General features: G+C 37.4%; 1 protein-coding gene across 12 annotated transcripts in view; it reads left to right on the forward strand.

The window, feature by feature from the left end:
• LOC150091249 (tyrosine-protein phosphatase Lar-like) overlaps positions 1-24,892 on the forward strand; it is a 1,641,114-nt gene that overhangs the window by 1,311,035 nt on the left and 305,187 nt on the right. For all 12 annotated transcript variants that reach the window (XM_090374921.1, XM_090374965.1, XM_090374991.1 and 9 more), the window contains one exon: positions 20,311-20,497. In XM_090374921.1, coding sequence (XP_090231047.1) covers positions 20,311-20,497 — 187 coding nt within the window. The remainder of the gene's footprint in view (positions 1-20,310; positions 20,498-24,892) is intronic.

Here is a 24,892-nt window from a genome sequence, read left to right on the forward strand (position 1 = left end):
CAAGAAGACAAATAATAAAAACAGAGCCAAAGTTGTGTGGGCTGAAAACCTGGAATTTACCACAGCTGCTCAACAATTTCAGTCCATAGCTATTCAAACAGATATTTCAGTTCCTCCAGATATATCCATTGCTAATTGGGCACTTTCCATACTCTCTCTCCTTCCAACCAATGTCCTCTGCAACAAAAAACTGAACAATCCAGTAACATCCCAATTACAATTCCAGCTGATGTTCCTCCAACAGCAAAATCAAAGGTGACAGAAACCACAAAACTGCAATCTCCCATTTCAATCAGAATGGATATTGTCAACAGAAAGAAGCTGATGATGGAATTTTGGAAATTCGTGCAACCGATGAAATGGACATGTCCTTTCTTTCCTAAGAAAGAAAAAGCAAAAATAGATAGATACAAACAAGCTAAAAAGCAGTTAGAAACAAATGGAAAGAATATTTCAATGGAATTGTAGAGGCTTTCACAAGCAGGCATATCCCTTTGGGAAACTTATTTAAATTCACAATTGTGTCTTACATTAAAAATTAACTATTTTCAGATGAGACAGGAGTGACTCGCCAGCTCATGGAGGGGTGGCGGTTCTTATTAGAAACAACGTTCCATCGAAACACCTTGCTCTTCAAACTCCTTTTGAAGTAGTGTCAGTGCACCCTGTAATTGGGACCATTCTTACAATAGTGTATATATATATATATATATATACCTCCTAATTTCTCATTCTCTTCAGATGACCTAGAAAATCTGATAGACCAGCTACCACATCCATTCTGCTTGCTTGGAGATTTCAATGCACGTCATTCTCTGTGGGGATCTCCAAAAATTGACAAGAGAGGAAAACTAATAGAATCACTTCTTGATGTTTATCAACTTACTCTTTTGAACACTGGCAAGCCTACCTATATTAATTTTTCTATAGGATCCATGAGTGCAATAGATCTATCAATCTGTTCTCCCTCTATATATACCAATATGGAGTGGTTTGTTCTTGAAAATCCAATGAGTAGTGATCATCTACTGATCCTCTGCAAGCTGCAAACATGGATAAACCCCCTTCACTGCATTGCTCCACTTGGAAATTTCATAGGGAACGAATATGCTTCTCATATCCAATTCAATGATGAAATAGTCCATTCCCAGCCCATAGATAATGTCACAGAACACATAACTAATCAAATATTGCAAGCTGCACTTCTGCAATACCAAAATCTTTGCAGCGGAATTGCAAACACAGTAATTCCTGGTGGAATCAGGATTGTATACATGCTAAACAGGAAAAAAACATAAAGCTTGGAACTTGTTTTGCAAATTCCCCACAACTAGTAACTTAATTACCTTTAAAAGGGTACATTATGGCCATAGAAGCTGATGCGCCAACAACTAATAAACAACAACAACCACCTTTAAAAGGATGAAAGCCAAATTCTGCCAAATAAGATGAAAAGCAAAAAAAGATGCCTGGATTAGCTTTTCCTCAAGTATAAATGAGGACATGGACAGCAGAATCATCTGGAGGAAAATACAAATGCTTAATGGCAAATATGTTCAGTCCCCAGCTAAAATATTAAATTGGGAAGGGAAGGAGTTGTAATCAACGGTATAAATAACAAATGCTTTAGCGGAATCATTTTCCAGTACATCAGCAATATCCACCTACAACCCAACTTTTCAACCAATTAAAGAATCTGCAGAACAGCAAAAGATCACTTTTTCTACGATAGTTTCACACACAAACAACCAGCCATTCACATTAACAGAACTTTTAGGAGCACTCAATAAAACATCCAGTAGTGCTGCTGATCCTGATGGAATCTGCTACATAACGTTAAAACAACTTGACAGCAGAGCCAAAAAAAAAATTGTTAAAATATTACAACAGGATATTCTTAGAAAATACCTACCCAATCTCCTGGTGTTACTCAATTGTTCTAGCCTTCCTGAAGCCAGGAAAGGATCGCTCCTTTCCACATAGCTACCATCCAATTTCACTTACTAATTGTTTAGGCAAAGTCCTGGAAAAATGGTTCACAGGCGTCTAACATGGTTCCTGGAAATGAACAACTTGCTAAACAGTAACCAGTATGGATTTCGGAAGAATTGGTCCATGCTAGATGTGATGATAAAAGCAGAAGCAAACATCTGTAATGCCTTCGTAACGGGACAACATCTAGTTATGATCAATCTTGAAATTGAGAAAGCACTTGATTCCACCTGGCGATACGGTGTTCTTCAAGATCTTGATTCTTTCCGCTTGAGAGGGCAGTTACCCCAAATTTATTCAAAACTTCCTATGCCACAGAACATTTCAGGATAGATACATGAACAATTTATCCAAATCGTTTGAACAAGAGGAGTGTGTACTGCAGGGTTCCATTCTCGGTGCAACATTATTTTCAATAAGAATTACAAACATAACATGGGATGTACCAAATACAGTAGAATCATACATGTTTGCCAGTGATCTCATTATCTCTTGTAAATCCAAAACTATGAACACCATTGAAAGGCAGCTTCAAATTTCCATAGCTAAAATAGAATCATTGGCATTACGGAATGGTTTCTCTCTAGCAGAAAAGAAATCCACTGCATTTCCAATTCATTTTTGTGAAAAACGCAAACTACACCTGGACCCAGAAATATATTTTAAAAAATGCCTGATTCCTGTTACCAACAAGTTCCGTCTATTGGGGTTATACTTAAACAATAAACTTAATTTTGCTTCTCATATAGCTTATCTTCAGACAACTGATCTTAAAAACTGAACATCCTAAGAGCTGTTTCTGCTATGTCCTGGGGTGCTGATAGAAGCTCTCTCCTACATCTCTATAGAACTTTAAGATCACGCTTGGATTATGGATCACCGGTCTATGACTCTGTAAGGAAAAGTCCCCTATTATGTCTGGACACCATCCAGCATAGTGCCCTTAGGATAGCTGTGGAGCCTTCAGAACATCCCCAGTTCACAACCTGTACATTGAGGCAAACGAACCTCCTCTTCATCTCAGGAGAAAAACTTTGTGTAACTATGTAGCAAAGATTAAATGTAATCCATCCCACCTGAGCTTGCAGTAATTGTTTGACCCTCAGTTCCATGCTATATCACAATAAACCCAATGAAAACTGCCTGCCCAACAGGGCTTCGATTGCAAGAACTCTCACTCAATTGGGATATTAACTTTCAGAACATACTCCAAGACCTTGCTACCCTAGAACCTCCCTGGACTGATTTCTCACCTCTCTATGACAATTTCTTTTTAAGATAGGGAAAATCCTCCCTGGCAAATATCACCTTTCAACAGCTGCACAAATTGCATTCCTTGGCCAACTCAGAGAAAGTACATATTTATACTGATGCCTCCAAAACAGATATGACTGTAGGTGCTTCAACAGTTTCTTCCACCTTCTCAGTAGTTGTATCTCTTCCTACTGAATGCAGTATATATATACTGCAGAATTATTTTCAATAAAATTGGCTCTAGATAACATAAACAACTTCCATATTGAGCAATCTCTTATATATACAAACTCCTTAAGTGCAATCACTGCCATTCAATCTACCTTTTCTTCCTTTCACCCCATTCTTAAAGAGATCAGGTCTAAATTATTTTACTATCAAACAGACAACCACAAAGTTACCTTCTGCTGAATCCCTGGCCATGTTGGCATCCCGGGTAACGAACATGCAGATGCTGCTGCTGAACATCCCGACTCTGGATTTTCCACTCAGCTGAAAAAATGCCCTACACTGACTACAAATCCAAAACACAATTCTCAATGCATACACTGAGAATTGTGTTTGGTGAAAGGATAAAATATCACAGATTATTACCACCTTTCTATACTCCAGACATAACTTCCTGTATTTTTTTTTTCTTTTGGAGTTATTTAAAGAATATAGTAGTAGTTTCCCACCCATGGGCTGCATACCCCTGGGGTCCACAGAGTTATTGCAAGGGACCTGCAATAACTCTGCAAATCCATTTGCACACCAAGCATTGTCATTTTGATCTTTATTTAGCTCCAATAAAAAATCTGCAGGCTCTTATCTTTTGCTTAAAGTAGGCATCACCATGCTCTATTTCTGCAGACATGCTATCACTGAAGCTAGCCAATTGAAAATGCAATCAGTGCAATGTGTCCCCACCAGCATGACAAACTGTGATGATCAATAGCTCTTACTGTTTCATGAACTATTATACTGTCAAACAATTACGCTGTCTTCTTATAACTGCAAATTAGAAATAAAACTTTATCTTATCTCCATATAAACTCCAGAAATGGCTGGAGAGTTTAAGAATATGTTCGTCCGAGCACTACAGTCTTAATAGGGATAAGGGCTGTTGCATTCATCCACTCTTTGAAGCCCTTATCCTACGAAGAGACGAATGGTTTAGAATGATCCGTCCATTTTCCGGTTCTGATGCACGAGAAGTGAACCATGCGCAGACTCCATAGTTCATATCGCAGACCTGCTGAGGTGTGTGGTACATATAAATTGTCGGTCATCCTGCAACCACTATAACTGATGAAGGCAGCCGCTGCTGCCGAAAGCTCCTGTATTAGTGGTTTTAAACAACTTTTATCGCTTTTAATTTTATATATTTTATTGAATTTTATTCTTGTTATACAACATTTATTTTATTTTGTTTTAATATTTTAACATATAATTATACAATCAGTACATATGTATTTTATTTTATTTTATCATAATAAAGACGTTTTACAGATTCGAGTCAGTGTTATTTAGTACATTACAGAGTTCCAGAATTCATTGAAAAGGCCTCCAGAGGCCTTTTCAATGAATCCATATAAACCTTTAGGGATTTTTCCCATTCTAAACCTAATTGCATTTAGCAGTTTAATTACTTATCTGATGCATATACTGCACACTCATTGATAATGTTCCATCAAGCAGTCAAATGCTGCTGCTGATTTGCAATTTTCCCATTCAGTCTCTCTCTCTCTCTCTCTCTCTCTGTGCAGGCTTCTTGTTTCTTACTTTGTTTTGATTAATTGTGCTTAATCATACTATGATCAAGTGCTATTGACCATAGTTTACTGTGCCTGCTGTTGCACTATTGATAGAGCGGGTAAGCAACCTGCTGCACTTCATTATTGCAAAAGTATTACAATAGTATTTCTGTAGCTAATCCATCTACAGAAATACAAAAGTATTTCTACAGATGGATTAGCAATTCACTCCAAGCATTTTAGCAAAAAAATCAGCGAGTTCAGCAACAAAATCAGCTTTTGCTTTTTTTTCCAGCGGTTACTGCATACAGTTGAGATTAAAGGTGTTATATGCTGTTTTATGACTCCTAGCATTTTTTCCTTTTAGCAAAGCATAAGTTTGTTAAAACAAAGGGTCAGTCATGCAAAAATTCCCAGTTAGGGTGGCTTATTGAGAGAGAAAGTCATATGGTTCTGATGTTAGATATTGCCTCACCAACTGTTCAGATGAAATTGGCCTGTGCTTTTCATGCTCTAATTACTTTAAAGCCCTTTCATTATTATTAGTCACTCATGTAATCTCATTTAAACTGTATGTAACTATGCAGTTTAAAAGAATGCTAAGAAGTTATTAACCCTTTTTGAAAAATTTTGATACCACTACTCAAAATGTTTGCACCTCTGCTTATAGTGTTGGGATTTTGTTCCAAAATCCATTGTGTGTCAGTTCACCTTCCCAGACAAAAAGTAAAATAGACTACAAAAAATTGTAGTGTAGAAAATTTTAATAATCAGTTGTGTTTAGAGTCAATACTGACTAAATAAATAGTAGTTTTGAGAGTCCTAATCACATAAGATTGTTTATATCTGTGTTACACACATACACACGCACTTGTGACTTTTCTGAATTTATAGATAGAATATTGAAAATTACAAAATAGCTATTTAAAGGAGGTTCTGAAGTCACCTAGTAAAATTAGCCAAATAGTGTAATGACTGATGGTGTAATTTGTCAATGGTGATTCTCCTGTGATTTACAAAGGAGAATCACCACTGGCAAGTGCAAACTTTTTTCTTGCACTCATTTTTCATATACTAATCATTGACCAGCAGATGTAGAGTCATTTCAAAGTCAAACTAAATACAAAACTCATCATAATGTCAGGCATGATTGAGTTGCTGGGGAAGTAAGTTGATGCCCTTGAACAAATTCAGTGTGGATCTCAACAGAGATTCAAGTATCTAATGTTGTGTTGAGCAATGTACTTCTGAAACCAACCCCATAAATAAATATACCAGTATAGATTTTTACATATAACAGGTAAGGGAGAGCAGGAAATTTTGTACAGATTTTGTAGAGGTTTTTAAGGGAGCAGGAAATATATTCTGTAATAAAGACAAATGTCATAGACACAGAATATTCCTACTAGGAGCAAAAACTGATGATGTAACAAGCATTGGCCCTGGGTGCCAAGCGATTGTGACCGAGCGATTTCTCTGTGATTCTAGTGCAATTTCCAAAAAGCAGTTTACAGTTCTTTTACGTTCCTGTTGTTAAGAAATCTATTTATTTCATAACAGCTCTTGTAACAAAAGTACCTGCACAGAGCAAGGAAGGAAAGCAATCTTTCTTTATTTCTTATAGTTTATTACTAACCCCAACTACTTTTCGCTTGGTCACACCAGGCACTGCTCCTGCCTTCCCGTGGCGGGGCGGGAAACCTTAGCAGAAAAGTTAATCTGCCAAGGGCTGAAAGGAGCAAAGATGGACTATATTAATACTGACTCTTGCGGGATCAATGCCCCATCACATTCTAGAGAGCAGGAAGATCACAACCCTTCCTATGCTAAGAGGCAAAAAGAAGGATAGTACAGACCAGAATATTTGGCCTCACTTCCTTATAATACATTCCTTGACTGACCAGCCAGTCAGCAAGCTTTTTCCTTTTCTGATCCAGAAATGTTTAGAGAATGCTGCTGGCTCACCAAAAATGGTTTTCAGACTAAAATCAGGTGACCTGCTTGTTGAAACAACACAACCCAAGCACTCTGACAAATTACTTAAATTGAAAACACTTGGAGGAACTCCCATAGAAATGTCACCTTATGCTATCTTAAACTACTCAAAAGGAGTTAACAGAATGGGATCTTCTACATGCATCTGAGGAAGAAATTAAACAAGAACTCTTGGACCAAAATGTTATTCAGGTTAAGAGAATCCTAATTAAAAAGGATGGTTCATCCTTTTTAATTAGGCTTCTCTCCAACCAGAAACATCATACTAACATTCAACTTGCCAAATCTACCAACTTCTGTAAAGGCCGGATACTTGAACTGTCATGTCTGACCGCATATACCGAACCCTATCAGATGCTATAAATGTCAGAAATTTGGGCATTCGCAGGCAGTATGTCGACCGACTGCTGTATGTGCTTCACATGGATCTAAAGATCATATCCATACTGAATGTTCTGCACAATCTTTACAGTATCCAAATTGTAGAGTTAATCATTCTGCTTACTCCAAAGACTGTGAAACATGGAAAAAAGAAAAAATGATTCAGAAGTACAAAACTGAGCATAAAATTTTCTATCTTGAAGCAAAGAAACAAATATCATCAATTACAGTAACATGCTCATATGCAGCAACTGTCCAACAGCATAAACAGATAACTGCTGTTACCATCACTACCACTGCAGTTCAAACTAATGTTACAGTTCCGCCCAAAATCTCTATATCTAATTGGGCTCGCTCAATCCTAGCCCCATCAGCAAAATCACTCTCAACACCAACTTCCAATCAAGCCATCAATACACCTGTTACAATTCCGTCAAACACGCCTTCCATGTCACAACCAACCACAAATACTAAAGACATGGATACAGATGACAAACTCTCTGTCCATGATCATATGGATACATATGAAAAAGAAGTCTCAGAGGAACCAATCTTAGAGATACATGCCAAGGAAGAGATGGAAGTTCATCCATTTTTCCCCAGAAAAGAGAAAAAGCCTGAGCGATCCAAGCAGACCCCCATTCGCAAAAAGACAGATACAAAGCCAATATAATGTGCACAATAATACAGTGGAATTGTCGATGTCTCCGCAGTAACATTGATGACATTCGCAACCTAATTGATAAATATCATCTGGTAGGTGTCTGCCTTCAAGAAACTAACCTAACTCCACAAACAAACAAACACAGCTGTGAATCATTATGGTACCTATAGACAAGACCAATTCCCTTCCAGTGGAGCTCATGGTGGAGTGGCAGTTTTAATCAACTCCAGAATTCCATGTAAATGCCTCCAACTATAAACATCTTTGGAAGCAGTTGCAGTATGAGTTTCGATCCAGTTTACATCCTCACTGGTCTCACTTTACCTTCTCCCAAATCAAGAGTATTCATATTCAGATCTAGAAGCATTAGTAACCCAGCTACCACTTCCGGTTTGTATCATGGGAGATTTAAATGGACACCATCTCCTTTGGAGATCTCGCCACCAAGACAAATGTGGTAAATTGATTGAAAAATTATTGAAAGAACAAAATCTCTCACTCCTTAATACTGGAGTTGAGACATACATCCATTTGTCCACTGGAACAGCCTCTGCAATTGACATTTCCATATGTTCACCTGTCCTATATCCGCTTATTGAATGGACAATCTTGAATAATCCTCTTAATAGCGACCATTTCCCTGTGGTATCCAAAATATATTCACAAATGACGTTACACATCACGATGGCCAAAAAAGATGGAGATTCCATAAAGCTGACTGGACAAAATATAAAACAATTGCAGCAATAGATGAACAAATAATCACCACTCAGCCTATAGACAATGCTATAGCTCATGTCACAAACCAAATTTTAATAACAGCTGAAGCTACAGTACCTTGGCCATCTGGAAAATATCATAAACATGCCACAGCATGGTGGAATGAAGAATGCAGTATAGCCAAGAGAGAGAGAGAGAGAGAGAGAGAGAGAGAGAGAGAGAGAGAGAGAGAGAGAGAGAGAGAGAGAGAGAGAAGAATAAGGCTTGGAATCTCTTCCGAAAGTATCCCATCTCCATGAACCTCATAAATTTTAAAAAAGATAGAGCCAGAGCCAGATATATCCAGCATAGAAGTAGAAAGGAATCATGGATACTTTTTGCCTCCAAAATTAACAAAAATACAGATACCTGTGTTATATGGAATAAAATCAGAAAACTTAATGGGAAATTTCTTTCAGTTACAACTCCACTAATAATCTGGAATGGAAAGGAGATCACTAACTCCAAGGAAATCGCAAAATACTTGCAACTACTTTTGCAAATATATCAGCAGTATCGGCATATATCCCATCCTTTCAGAAAACAAAAACTGTAGCTGAAACATACAGACTAAACTTTAATACCAGCCAACAATTCCCATATAACCAGCCTTTCAACATAGAAGAATTGCAAAAAGCTCTGGCTAAGTCTAGGAAGAGTGCAGCAGGACCCGATGGCATTCGCTATGAAATGATCCAACAACTTCATCAAAAATCTCTAAAGGCATTACTTATACTATACAATAGAATTTATAGGGAAAACTACTATCCAAACTCCTGGCATTGCTCCCTTGTAATTTCCTTTCCTAAACCTGGCAAAGATCATATGATCCCCACAAATTATTGACCAATAACTCTAACAAGTTGCCTTGGGAAAACCCTTGAGAAAATGAACAACTGATTATCCTAGTTCTTGGAAACATATAATGTGCTTAACATAAATCAATACAGCTTTTGTAAAAATAGATAAACTTTGGACCCCATGATAAAAGCAGAGGCAAATATCCGCAATTCTTTTCTAAGGAATGAGCAGGTAATTATGATCAGTCTCGACATAGAAAAGGCCTTCGACACTACCTGGCAATATGGGATTCTGAATGACCTCCACAACATTGGTTTGCGAGGACACTTACCAATCTTGGTAAAAAAATTTTCTAAAGCTCAGAACCTTCCAAGTAAAATATCAAAACAATCTGTCACAAACATATACTCAGGAAGGAGGAGTTCCTCAGGGTTCAATGCTGAGTGCAACTTTGTTTGCAATCAAAATAAATTCTATTATAAAAGACCTGCCAAAAACAGTTGAAACATTCCTTTATGCAGATGACATTACTATTTCATGCTATTCACGAAACATGAACATGATTGAAAGGCAATTACAAAATGCAGTGAAAAAAATATAATTGCGAACTAAAAACAATGGCTACAGAATATCACAACAAAAAACAATGGCTACAGAATATCACAACAAAAAACAATGGCCAGACATTTCTGTAAAAAGCGAAAAATGCACCCAGATTCAGAAATAAGACTAGAAAACCAGCTGATACCTCTAGCAAATAGTATACGTTTCCTTGGCCTGATTCTCGATAAAAAAACTTAACTTTTTAGAACATATCCAAATGCCTCCGAACAACCTGTCAAAAAAAACTAAATATTCTCAGAGTTCTTTCTACAATGAAGTGGGGAACTGATCGGTTCATACTACTTCACCTATACCGTGCTATAATCAGATCAAGACTAGACTGTGGAGTCCCTGTGTATAGCTCGTGTAGACCAAGTGTCATCAAATGGCTTGATTCCATACATCATAGTACCTTACGAATTTCCTTAGGGGCATACAGAACATCGCCTGTACAAAGCTTATATGCAGAGACCCACGAGTCTTCACTATATCTCCGGAGGCAAATGCTGCTATTAAACTAGGCTATTAAAATCCGAAGTCTTCCTCGTCATCCTACTTGGCAGTATCTCTTCAGTCCACAGTGGGAGATCCTCTATCCACAGTAAATAAACCAGCTGGAATATGACTAAAAGAAATAGTTTCAAAATGGGGCCTAAGCGTTGACAACGTACATGTGGATAATAGCATAAGTATTCCACCATGGCACACTTTCACGCCTAAATGTGACACTTATTTTCAACATTGGGGAAAAAGCACTCTGGCAAATAAATTTTAGTAAATAAATTTGATGAATTTGATATATTGCTCAAAACATCAAAGGCAGATATTGTTGGGATTTCAGAGACGTGGTGTCACACAGATATAAGGAATGCAGAACTGGAATTTGGGGAGTACAATGTCTACAGAAAGGATAGACAGGATAGGAAGGGAGGAGGGGTTATGCTATTAGTTAAGAAACACATAAAATCCAAGGAAGTGAAGCCAGTCGACATCGCTGGACAGTGCAGTGTCGAGTCAGTTTGGTATGACATAAGCATTGGGAGACCAAAATTGAGAGTAGGAGTGTGCTATAGGCCTAATGACTCTGAGTATAATAAGAAACTGTACAGAGAAATAGAGTGGGCCAGTAAATCAGAGAGTCTTATAATGGGGGATTTTAATTTCCCAGATATTGACTGGAATTTAGGGGCTGATCACTCACACACTAGCAAGGCTTTTGTGGATTTATTGGATGATTGTTTTCTACATCAGCATGTTCGGGAGGCAACTAGAGGGAGTAATACTCTTGATTTGATTATCAGTAGTGATTCTTCATGCATTAAGAATCTGCAGATAAATGAACCACTGGGTGGCAGTGATCACAGTGTTCTGAAGTGGGAGTTACTCAAAGAGGTAACTACCATTAGGGGTAAAGGGAAGGGGTATTGCTTTCGTAAAGGCGACTACGATGGACTGAGACAGTATTTAAATTCTATACAGTGGGATCAACTGATGATGTTACCAACAGCAAATTCAAAATGGGAAGCATTCAAAGAACTTATCTTGCAAGCTACGAGGCTTTACATACCAACTAAGAAATATTGTTCAAGGTTTAGGCCTAAATGGATGTCAGATGAACTAATGAGGCATATGGCAGAGAAGAAAAATGCATGGGATACATACAAATTAACACGTGACACAGAAGCCTATGATAGATACAAGTTGATCTGTAACCAAGTTACAAAGGAGGTTAGGCAGGCGAAGGCAGATTACGAGAGATCCTTGGCAAGGGATGCGAAGAAAAACAGCAAAGAGTTCTTTACTTATGTAAACTCTAGAAGGAAGGGGATGAATCAGATTGCTCCACTTGATATTGATGGGTCAACTGTTGATGACCCTGCTCAGGTAGCTAACAAACTAAATGAATATTTTGCATCGACATTCACACATGAGGAGTTATTCAGCAAGGGGAATGCCAGAGGTGTATTCAACTCTAGCAGTAAGCTAGAGAATCTTGTAATAACTGAGAGTAAAGTGGAGGAGAAATTGTTGAAGATAAACACAAGAAAGGCACCTGGGGTGGATGGGATCTATCCAGTTATATTAAAGGAGGCAGCAAAGGAAGTAAGCAAACCCTTAGCCATAATTATGAGAGCTTCCTTGGACTCAGGGGAGGTACCCATGGACTGGAGATGTGCAAATGTGACCCCAATTCACAAGGGAGGATCAAAGGCTGACACAAGTAATTATAGACCTGTGAGTTTAACTTCTGTTCCAGGAAAACTAATGGAGGTACTGGTTAAAGAAGCACTGCAGGATCATCTAGACAAGACTTCAGTTATAGCTCGGACACAGCATGGTTTTGTTAAGGGGAAATCTTGCCTGACCAATTTGATTGGATACTATGATGCAGTCACAAAAGAACTGGATGCAGGGAATAACTTTGATATTATATACTTGGATCTTAGAAAGGCTTTTGATACTGTTGCACATGGAAGACTGCTGCACAAATTGGAGCAGTGTGGCATTGGAGGCAAATTACTGCTATGGATAAAGGGGTGGTTGAGGGGGAGAAGACAGAGTGGTAATCAATAGACACTGCTCATCGTGGACTAATGTTATTAGTGGAGTCCCTCAGGGTTCAGTATTGGGTCCTTTATTGTTCTCTGTATTTATAAATGATATTGATGATGGTATATCAAGCTTAATGTCCAAGTTTGCAGACGAGATGAAGGTTGGCAGGGTTGTCAAGGACACTACTGACACTATGCTGCTGCAACAGGATCTGGAAAGGTTGAGCAGATGGGCTGAGAGGTGGCAAATGAAGTTTAACATTGACAAATGTAAAGTACTACATATGGGAAACAGCAACCCCAGAGCAACGTATCAACTCTGTGGTACTACACTGACAGTGGTGGAGAATGAAAGGGACCTGGGGGTGGTTGTACAGGCAGATATGAAGCTCTCTGAGCAGTGCAGACGGGCTGCAAGAGTAGCTCATGGTGTATTGTCAATGATATATAGGAATTTTTCTAGCAGGGATAAGGAGGTGATTATTCCCTTGTATAAGGCAATGGTCAGGCCACACCTAGAGTACTGTATACAGGCCTGGAGGCCTCATTTCAAGAAGGATGTAGAGCTGCTGGAACGAGTACAGAGAAGGGCAACAAGATTAGTGAATGGAACAAAGGGGTGCTCTTACTAAGAAAGGCTTAAGTTTTGCGAATTACAGTGTCTGGAGACTAGGCACCAGCGAGGTGATCTGATAGAGGTGTACAAAGCCTTGATGGTTTGAGCATGCTCAATGCTGATGGGATTCTTCCTCTTGCTCAGAATAATCACCTGAGAGGGCATAAATTCAAATTGAGGAAAGACAGATGTAGGATAGATGTGCAGAAATTTGCCTTTAGCCAGCGGGTGGTTGGTAGGTGGAACAGACTTCTATCCCTTGTCGTGGAAGTTGATAGCCTAAATAAGTTTAAGGCTCAGCTGGACATGTATTTCGAACGAACAGAGGGGTGAAGTGGAAGTGGTTATTTTTTATTTATTTATTTTACTTTATTTTTTTTTTTTTTGGCTGATGCTGCATAAGCTTGCTTTCTTGCATCAAATGCCTCTACTAATGCTAATGCTAAATGTCAACATAAAACAGATGCATGCAACCCACTCATCACAGTTCTCTGAATATCTTCAAATATATACAGACGGCTCTAAAACAGATACCCAAGTTGGTGCTGCAGTGGTTCTTCCATACACTATTATCTCACAACAACTCCCAAACCAATGCAGTAGGTATTCTGCTGAGCTATTCGCCCTACTAATGGCCTTAAAATACAATGCATCCTCTCCTCTTCTGAAACATCTCATATACACAGATTCATTGAGTGCAATACATGCTCTCCAACAAAAGCAGACTCCATCACATCCCATTCTTTACCAGATACAAGCTCATCTTGTGAAGCTCAAAAGCAAAAGAAGGCAAATAAATTTTTGTTGGATCCCAGGACATGCAGGCATTGAAGGTAATGAAAGTGCTGATCAAGCAGCAAAGAATCTTACAAATACAAACCTAAGGCTTTACAAAGTTCCACATTCTGATTACAGACCTATCATAAAACAGATTCTTCACATTCAGTGGTCACAAATGTGGCAAAATGAACCAAACAATAAACTGTTTCAAATAAAACATGAACTTCAGCCATGGAATTAGTCTTCATAAGAATCGGCACGAAGAAGCCATTTTAACCAGACTGCGCATTGGACATACGCATCTCACACACTTGTACTTGTTTTGGTGAGTAAGTACAAGTGTGTAAGTACATCTCACACACTTGTACTTACTCACCAAAGCAAATCCTCCAGAATGTCTTCACTGTTCTTGTCAACTCACTGTAAAATATTTCCTTATAGAATGTCCATAATATCACATGGCATGACAATCAGCCTTCCATCTCCCTGTAAATGTTCAGGATTGCCTAACTTTATCACAAATCCTAGGCGATAACTCTAACATTGAAAATATATTTACTTATTTAAAACTAATAGGATATTTTAGCCAGATTTAAACCATAATTAAAAAACGTCAATGTGATTGTCACGCAATACTAATAGATAGGTGCAATATATCCAAAGTTGCTTTTGCGCAAAAAAATCCAACAACCAACCATAACAAACATCTTATCAGCTCATAATGGTTCTAATAACAGCATGGTAACATATATCAAGACTATTGATTTAAAGTTTAAATGAACTGGACTGGTTACAAAATATAAGGTCGTTTTGAAAAGTGCGACGAGATAGGTAAAAATATATTTTTTTTCTACAATGCTGAAAGATTTTCATGTTGAAAACCTTGTAGAGGGACACTGCAAGGCTTATGAAGAGAAATTTGTCTCAACATGGCCAATCTTAGTTGGCAGATGGAATTTATTTTGTAAATATGGTATTCACTTAAACAGAGAAGGGTGCAAGGGTTTTTCTAATGCCATTGAAGAAGCATTAAGGATTACAGAAACATAGTTTGGAGGGATAGGAAACTCAATACATGATGAAATCAGGTAAATGGCTTGAGACAAAGTTAAACTTGCACTTCTGTGCAACCTTTAACACCAAACAATGAAAGTGAAACTGCATTTGAAGTAAAATACACTTGTTCCATAGTCCAAAATTGCAGCTAGGACTTTATGGAAAAACACTTATAAATAAACATACCTAAAGTATCTGTAAAAACCAAGTGCAAAACTAAATATTCAGTGGTGTACATAATCTTTTTACTTGGAAAATTAAATGCACTTGGCATAATCCTTATGGGTTTTGATAATTAACTATATAATATCGGTGTAAATACACCATAGTTAACCCATAGATTTGAGCTACGATTGTAGCGTAGAAGGCATCTTTTTAATTGTATCTCATAATGTGGTTGCCTTCACAACAAGATAGCTACTATTGAATTACTTCAAATAAATAACGCTTCTCTAGTAGAGAAGGCTACTGTTACGGGCTAAAAGTGATTCAGCATGAAAAAAAACTTGGGTGTTATATCCAATCTGACATAATTTTCTGTGCAGTGCAAACAGTCAGCTAAGAAGGCATAGGTGTCTTGTCCATAATTTATAGGACCTTGCTAGCAGGGAGAAGGATGTCATTATGGCACTAAGAAATTGGTGTATTATGGCCTAAGCAGCCAATGTACTATAAAAAATCAACCAACCAATCTCTGCATAAGACAGTGATTAGACACCACAACTTTAGGCTCATAGCAGAGAAGAAAAATGCATGGAATGCATATAAATTATCAGGCGACACAGAAGCCTATGACAGATGTAATCTAGTCTGTAATCAAGTCACAAAGTAGGTTAGGCAGGCGAAGGCAGATTACGAGAAATCTTTGGCAAAAGATGCAAAGAAAAACAGCAAAGAGTTCTCTACTTATTTAAACTCTAGAAGGAAGGGGATGAATCAGATTGATCCACTTAACGTAGATGGTTGGGCTCCACATATGTGTTGTATTACTTGTACAATGAACTTAAGGCTGTGGTTATATGGCAAGCTGAGAGCATTACCTTTTGCAGTCCCTATGGTGTGGCGCAAGCCCAAGAATCATTTCGACAACTGCTATTTCTGCATGACAAAAATAAAAGGTATTTCCAAAAAGAGCAAGCACAGCATCAAATATCCCATCAGCAGTTAGGCTAGTGCCACACGGTAAAGAACTGCCAGTACCTGTGCCACCAAAATCTTGGGGTATTGGAAGTAGTGGTGATGAAGGTACAGAAGAAATTGTTTAACCAGATGTCACAGAACCATGTACTTTACACGATTTGGACCACAAGCCAGAAAAAGAAAAGGCCCCACACTATATTGAACAAGAAGAATTAAGCGACTTGATCAGAGACTTGGGCTTACCGAAAGAGAAGGCTGAATTTCTCGGATCCAGACTACAACAGTGGAACTTACTCACCAAAGGTACATACATTACAATATACCGTAAGCATTATGAACAGTTTTCAAGATATTTTGCAATGGAAAACAATGTGTGTCTGCAAAGACGTTTTTGGTCTTATGCACGAACTGAACATTGATCACAATACCTCTGAATGGTGTTTGTTCATTGATGCATCAAAGCTAAGTTTAAAAGCAGTATTGTTTCATAATGGAAATACTTTACCATCAATTCCTCTTGTTCATGCTGTTCGCCTGAAAGAAACTTACAATAGTATGTCCTAGATTCTTGCTGCTATATGTTACAATGACTGGTTGGAATATTTGTGGTGATCTCAAAGTGATTGGACTGCTTTATGGGTTGTAAGGTGGTTTCATTAAATACTGTTGTTTCCTGTATTTGTGGGATAGTCGCGCAACAGCCAAACACTACGTCGTACAACACTGGGATAAGAGAGATGAATATATTCCTGGAAAAAGCAATGTAAAGTGTGTTCCATTGGTTGATCCACAAAAGGTTTTTGTTCCCCCCTTTACACATCAAGCTTGGACTGATTAAGAATTTCAATAAGGCACTGGATAAAGAAAGCAGAGGATTTGCATATTTACTGAATATGTTTCCAAATTTATCTCATGCAAAGCTGAAGGAAGGAATTTTCATAGGTCCTCAAATAAGAAAGCTCCTAAAAGATGAAGAATTTCAAAGAAACCTGAATGATGTTGAACTGGCTGCATGGAGATCTTTCAAGGCTGTGGTACACAGATTCCTTGGAAAGAGAAAAGAAGAGAACTATGAGCAACTGGTGAAAAATTTGCTGAAATGTTACAAGAACATGGGGGTGCAGAATGTCATTGAAAATGCATTTCCTTCATTCCCATCTCCATTTCTTTCCTGAAAACTTAGCAGATGTCAGTGATGAACAAGGAGGGCACACTTCCACCAGGACGTATCTGCAATGGAAAAATCATACCAAGGTTGCTGGGACTCTGCCGTGATGGTAGATTACTGTTGGTTCCTTAAACGAGAAAGCAGTCTGGGTATAAAAAGAAATCATTGAGTGGGAAACATGTCAAAGTAACATATTGTGTGTGATAATTATAATCATGTATGCTGACCCACAGGGGCTCACATCTGGTGAGTATGGGCTTGGCACACCCAGGATCCTGAGCTGGATATCATCATTCTTCTCTTTCTTGGTGATTCCCATCTACTTCAGACTCTCTCTCTCTCTCTCTCTCTCTCTCTCTCTCTCTCTCTCTCTCTCAGGGTAACTCAGAAATTTTTTTTTGGCTGGTGCAGCATAAGCCTCAGGCTTCCTTACACTATGTGGCTAGTAATAATAATAATAATATTGTATCAAAACAAGGAATTTAAAAAATGCATACATCTTTTGATGTAGACATGACAGAAGTAAAAGATTGATATTTTCATAATCAGGACATTAATTTTATTCAGAATAACCAACTTTCGTTCCAGAGGTATGACAAAAAAAAAAAAATTTGTTGGGTAGTGTAATTATCAGTATTTCAAAATATTATTATTAAAATAAATGACCATGGATTTGTGGTTGAAATAAGGAACTTTAAAAAGAGAAGCAAATAGTATTGCAACTGTGGTCAATGAAAATGAACACAATATTGTCACACTTCAAAGTGAGGATGAACAATCGCAGCCTTTTTTTACCCAAAAATCCGAAGTGAAAAAACAGGAACCAACTAATAAAAGACCAAAACAAAAAGTATGATGACAGTTATTTGATTTCAGCTTTACATGCATTGGAAATAAAGATACTTCTTATGCTGCATCGTATGTAATAAAATATTAGCAAACAGTTCTTTGGCTCCTACTAAACTTGTGTTTCGTAAATGTTCTGTGAATACATAAGTGTTTCATAAATATATTGTGAGATGAAAAGTATTCCGTGACTAAAAAAGTATTGGGAAACACTGGTCTAGTATATGACTCTGACAGAAGCGCTACTTTACAATGTCTAAATATCATCCAGCACAGTGATCTGAGAACTGTGTTGGGTGCTTTCAAGACTTCTCCAATCAAAAGTCTGTATTGAAGTGCATGATCCTCCATTACATCTTCATAGGAAAACATTACTGCTCCAAGATGCTGCTAAAATCTGGAGTCTTCCATTGCACCCCAGTTGGAAGTATCTTTATAATACTCAGTGGGATTTGCTCTATGAGAGCAAACCAAATGAAAACAGACCTGCTTCACTCAGGATTAGAGCTTGTTCAGAGTGGGAATATTGATTTGAGTGATATTTTTCAGGACATAACTGCTCCTGTTCCACCTTGGACTTCATTTCTGCTTCTTCTGATGTACAGTTTCTTCAGTGGGGGAAAAATGTCATACCTCCTTTCAGTATCAGGCAGTTTCACTTAGCTCATGCTACTCTGAACTCCCATGCCTCTAAAATCTATACTGACAGATCGAAAACTGCCAGTACAGTAGATGCTGCTGCACTTTATCCTTCATTTACTGCTACAGCCTCACTAACATTAGCCTGCAATGTCTTCACTGCTGAATTATATGCCAACAAGTTAGCAGTTAGTAAAATTATTGTGCTTTCCATCTCTCCTGTCATAATTTACACAGACTCCCTCAGTGCTGTGTCTGCCATAAGGAAGAATTTCTCATCTTCCCATCCTAACTTGAAATACATTCATTCCCAGTCAATCTCTTGCAGAGTGTCCAATAAGTTTCTGGATCCCTGGTCATTCTGGTATTCCGGGAAATGAAAGTGCTGACATTGCCACTAAACATCCTCAGCTCACTTTCTTACAACATCCTCAGGTTCCTTACAGTGACTATAAGCCTATCATTTCCAAAGCATTCTACAACTGGTCACAGATCTGGAAAAGTAACACAAACAATAAACTTTACCAGATAAAACAAGATCCAAAGCTGCGGCTCTCTAGCTTCCAAAGAAACAGTAGAGAGGAAGTGGTATTGGCAAGACTTAGAATTGGGCACACTCATCCTACACATCTCTTTCTACTATTGGGAGAAAACCCACCTCAGTGTTCATCCTATCAGAGGCAACTTCTGGTCCGTCATTTTCTGGTTGAGTGTCCCTTACATTCAACCATCCACTCTAACATTTTTTTAATCTCTGTCCACATTAAACATCTCATGATTTATCTTACTTCATAGGAAATTAAGCAAATATAGAAGAACTTTTGATGTACCTAAATGGGTAAGAAGTTCGGCTTGCTTGACTCGAAGCCCAGACTAAAGTATGTGATTTCCCAGTGGGCCACTTTTGGTAAGCACAACTGCCGCTGTTATGAACCAAAAGCTAGGTTACGGTGCCCGATGCATCATACCAAACAAACCAGAGGATCCTAACTAACTGCAATGCAAAGTATTGAATGCCTTTTAAAAATTTTTCTTGTCATTGTCAGTCATAGGATTTCAATCCACACCTTTCCAACCAAAACATTGTACTGTCATTGTGGTGAGTTATTTGAAAATCTTTGTTTTAGAAGATACTACAAGTTATTTCACTCATACCATGTGCAGTGAAGGGATGATATCTGTTAAATTCGATTTAATTTTTACAGAACAGTTTTTATTAGTAACTTTTATTTTTGCATGTATGTAGTAAAATTTTTTCTAAGTGAAATTTGTAGATGTGATAATGCTTAATTTACTACTGCTATAAATGCAACTATGTTATCATTTAGGTTCTCTACACACAAACAGCTATGGAAGATCTAGACCAGTGGAACTATAAAAGAGTGCCTCTAACATGGTCAGCAGAGTTAACTGGGTTAGACAGTCATGCAATGTATGCTATTAGAGTTGCAGCTGTCACAAGACATGGGCTAGGTCGTCTGTCTGATTTTATATCTGTCCGTGTTACACCTACTGGTAGGTATTCTTTCTGAATATTTCTATAATATAGCAGTTCTTTCACAATAACTATTTGGTAGTACTGTGGAAGGATGTATATATTACCAAAGTAATGAGCAATATTATAGTATTATAAGTAGGCCTAACTAGTGTTAAAGATGATGTGAAACTCGCCACTAACATTGCTGATAAAGTTTAAGGCTATTTGCAAATATTAACTTAAAAAAAATTACCTTATTTATGAGCATAATTCCAGTAGTATATACTTATTATAGGTGTGTACATGTTAAGCTCTCAAAGTTTTCTTACAGAAGTTGTTTCCATGTAAAAATTTCCCAGCCACGAGATTTTTTTTTTAATAAAACAGTGGGTAAATAGAAAGGAGATGTATTCACAAAACAAGAAAAGCTTATTGCAATAGTCATCTGTTAAACATGTAAAGTTTATTCTTAAAGTTGTAATGGAATTCTTAAAGGAATTAAACTAAAAAAATAAAAAGGTTCATATAGTTACTAGGATCAGAAATTTGAATTAAAAATTGTCTTTATTCATGCTTGTTGCTAATCTGAGTTAAGTATTAATATTCAAAATTTCAGATGCCATTTTGAATAAGGCATTTGCCTCATAGGTTTGCATTTTATACATGCTATGCATTAATCAGAGCAAGAAATGGATATCTGCAAAAAAAAAAAAAAAGGAATGAAAACGTTCTGTTAAGCAAATACCAGTGCATATAATATTGACTTTGTACTTTAAAATTTTCTTGTCAACAATGCAATTTTTGTTTGATTCTGATAATATGTAAGATTAATTTTGAAGGAATTCATGGCAAAAGGAAAATATACTCATCTGCATACCAATCACAGTTTCATATACAATTTTGCACCTTAAGATATATAATATTTTATATTGTAAGTTTATCAAAGCATTAGCTTTGGAATTGATGCAGTAGCGGGGAAATTTTACCTCTACCTTTTCTTAAAGGAGATAACACCAAGAATTTGTGAGGAAGGGAAAACCTAAATAAGATTAAAGACATTTTAAATGTTTTGTCAAACAAATCGAATATTATTAGGTTAAACATTGACAGCAACAGGAGAACACAGTATATAGGTTTAAAAATTTTCACCTACTCATTCAGTTACATTTTTTTGGGCAGTATTTTGTATAATATCTTGATATGCTGTTTGAAATTGAGTTAATTCAATTAATCATGCTTATCTGCAAACTAATTAAATATACTTAAGAATGATATTTTACATTAGTGCAGTGCTTATCTCTTACAAGCAAATTTTAAATCTATCCTGCTCTACAGGTAGAGCCACTCAGAGATTATATAAAAGGGTGATTTTCCCCGTTTCGTTTTACTTTGATTTACTTTATTCATTAACCTTGCATGTTTTGTGTTTTCATATATTTATGATAATATTTAATACATTGATGTAAAATAAAATGTGCCACTTAATTAATGTTAACTGTTTTTATTAATAGCTGAGAGGCTTGATTCATTGGGTTTAACTTTTAATACTGTAGCAAATCCTCCCTTCCTGACATTATAGTAGTTTGTCACTTAACATTTATTTCTAAGGATCTGAATTTGGATTCCATCAGAATCTGGAAGGCTTCTTAAAGGCTTCAAATAGTGCTATAGTTGACCAATCTCAGGCAGAGGGAGTAGAATTTTTCCTGTAAGTTATTCCAGGTTTTTAATCCTGCACAACATACTTTCAAATCTGACAGTGATTCTGCACTAATGCTGATAATACACAACAAAATCATCTACAATGCTGTGTGAATTAGTGCACTGTACCCAATGTAGTCTTCAACAACATTCCTCCTCCTCCTCCCCCCAGGCGCCTCCGTAGCCAGGTGGGAAGGAGCAGCAGTGCATAGCACACTCTTTTTGATTAGACCGGGGTTCGAGCCCGTCACCACCAAATATGGAGGATGCGGAAAGGCCAGGGAATGACCACCGCATATCCCGGAGCAATATGGCCTTAGTTGCTAATGCTCCTAAAAAACCAAATAACTAACAAACAAACCTCCTCCCCCCATTTTCACTTTTGTTATCTCTCTCTTTCTTTCTCACTAATTGCTATTATTAATTGTTCTCATGTTCATTATTGTATTTCAAAAAAAGCAGTTTCACAATAACCACATTCCAGATACAGTACTTTGAAATTATAAATTAAAATAAATTCAGTGGCAAAACTGTAAATTCTGTCCCCCACCAGACACCCCCCCCCTATATGATCTTTAATGTCCATAGTAGACCAGCTGTCAGCACACCCTGCAACTGCAGACTTGGTGATATAATTCTTTTACCACTGAGATTAGCATATATGATCATTTGCTGGCACCAGGAATTCATAATTATCTTCTTTCCTTCCAAGAAATCTATGCACAACTGCTTTATACAATCATTAACCTGCTAGTTCAATATCCTGTAGTATTGTTTCGAGTACATCATCTTTGAAGAGTTTAGTTGAAGCCCAGTGAAAATTCTTTTTCTTTCAGCTTTGCATCTGTTGAATTGGGAAACACTTCCCTTAGGTTGCAGAATCCACTTCCTTGTTTATCCAGAGTCTTAACAGAATTTTTCATTAATCAAAGCATTATATACAAAGGTGGAAAAGGACCCCTTTTTTTGTTCAACTAGTGGAACATATTTTATATTACTTTTTTCTGATTTTTATTACTTTTTCCTTCTCTTTTCTCACTTATGAATAATAAAATGTTTCTTGTTGCCAAACTGTCCCAAAAGCAGAGAAAACAGTATTTTGTAAAACTTCCCCATAGACCAGTGAATAATCCAATTTCCTTAAGATCATCACAGATAATCCAAGAAAGTCATAGATACTTTATGGTACTCAGGACATAAGACATACTTTCAAGCCAACAGCATGAAGTATAACTGATGGGAATTCCATTGTACAAAACTACTTTTATTATACTTAACATTAAAAGCACAGTTGATACATTAATTTAGGATTACTGCTACCTATATGCAGTAGCTTGCATTTAGCATTAGCAGTGGCAAATGATTCAAGAAAGCAAGCTTATACCACATTAGCCCCCCCCCCCAAAAGACTCCTCCCATTTCACTTATTGATTTCCTTCAATAGCTTGCCTAGTTCTTCCTTGAATTTATTTAAGCTATCAACTTCTAAAAAACAAATAAGTTTGTTCCAGTGATCAACCACCCACTGACTAAAGACAAACTTGCGCACATCTATTCTGCAACCGTCCTTTCTCAGTTTGAATTTGTGCCCCCTCGTGTGTGTAGTCTGAGCAAGAGAAAGAATCCCATCAGCATTGAGCTTGTTCAATCCATTCAAAGCCTTAAACATCTCAATCAGATCACCTCTCAAGTGCTTAATCTCCACATGCTGCAATTTGCAGAACTGAAGCCTTATTTTATAAGACACTCCTTTTCTTTGCTCAACAGTATCATTGCCCTTCTCTGTATTTGTTCCAACAGCTACACATTCTGCCTAAAATAAAGCCTCCAGACCTGTATGCAGTATTCAAGATATGGCCCGACCACTGTCTTATACAATAAGATAATCACCTCCTTTTTCCCTGCTAGCAAAATTCTTGTATATCATTGACAAAATCCCATGAGCTATCCTGGCAGCCTGTCTGCATTGCTCAGAGAACTTCATATCTGACTACACAATTACTCCCAGGTCTTTTCAATTTTCCACTACCTTGAGTATAGTACCACGTAGTTGGTATGTTACTGCTACCCATATGCTTTGCATTTACGAATGTTAAACTTCAGTTGCCATTTCTCAGCTCATCTGCCTAACTTTTCTAGATCTGTTCGGTAGCATACTCTCATTAACTACTCTGCCAACTTTTGTATCATCTGTAAACTTGGACATTAAACCTGATATGCTTTCATCAATATCATTGATAAATACAGAAAACAACAATGGGCCCAACACCGAACCCTGGGAACTCCACTAATAATGTTAGTCCATGAAGAGCAATGTCCATTGATTAAAACTCTGCCTTCTCCCACTCAACCATCCCTTTATCTATAGCAGCAACTTGCCATTAATGCTCCAATTTGTGCAGCAGTCTTTTATGTGCAACAGTATCAAGAGTTTCCTGAAATCTAAGTATGTGGTATCAAAATTGTTTTGCATCCAGTTCCTCTGTGGCCACATCTTTCAAATTGGGCAGACAAGGTTTCCCCTTAACAAACCCATGCTGTGATTGAAGTATAATTGCAGTCTTGTCTAGATGATCCTGCATTACTTCTTTAACCAGTGACTCCATTATTTTCCCTAGAACAGAAGTTAAACTTGCAGTTCTGTAATTACTTGTGGCACCCTTTGATCCCCCTTTGTGAATTGGAGATACATTCACACATCTCCAGTCCACAATAATGTTTAAGGGTTTGCT

Source organism: Mastigoproctus giganteus, chromosome 1 (assembly GCF_048544385.1).
Source record: "Mastigoproctus giganteus isolate SK-2022 chromosome 1, ASM4854438v1, whole genome shotgun sequence".
Classification (NCBI taxonomy): domain Eukaryota; kingdom Metazoa; phylum Arthropoda; class Arachnida; order Uropygi; family Thelyphonidae; genus Mastigoproctus; species Mastigoproctus giganteus.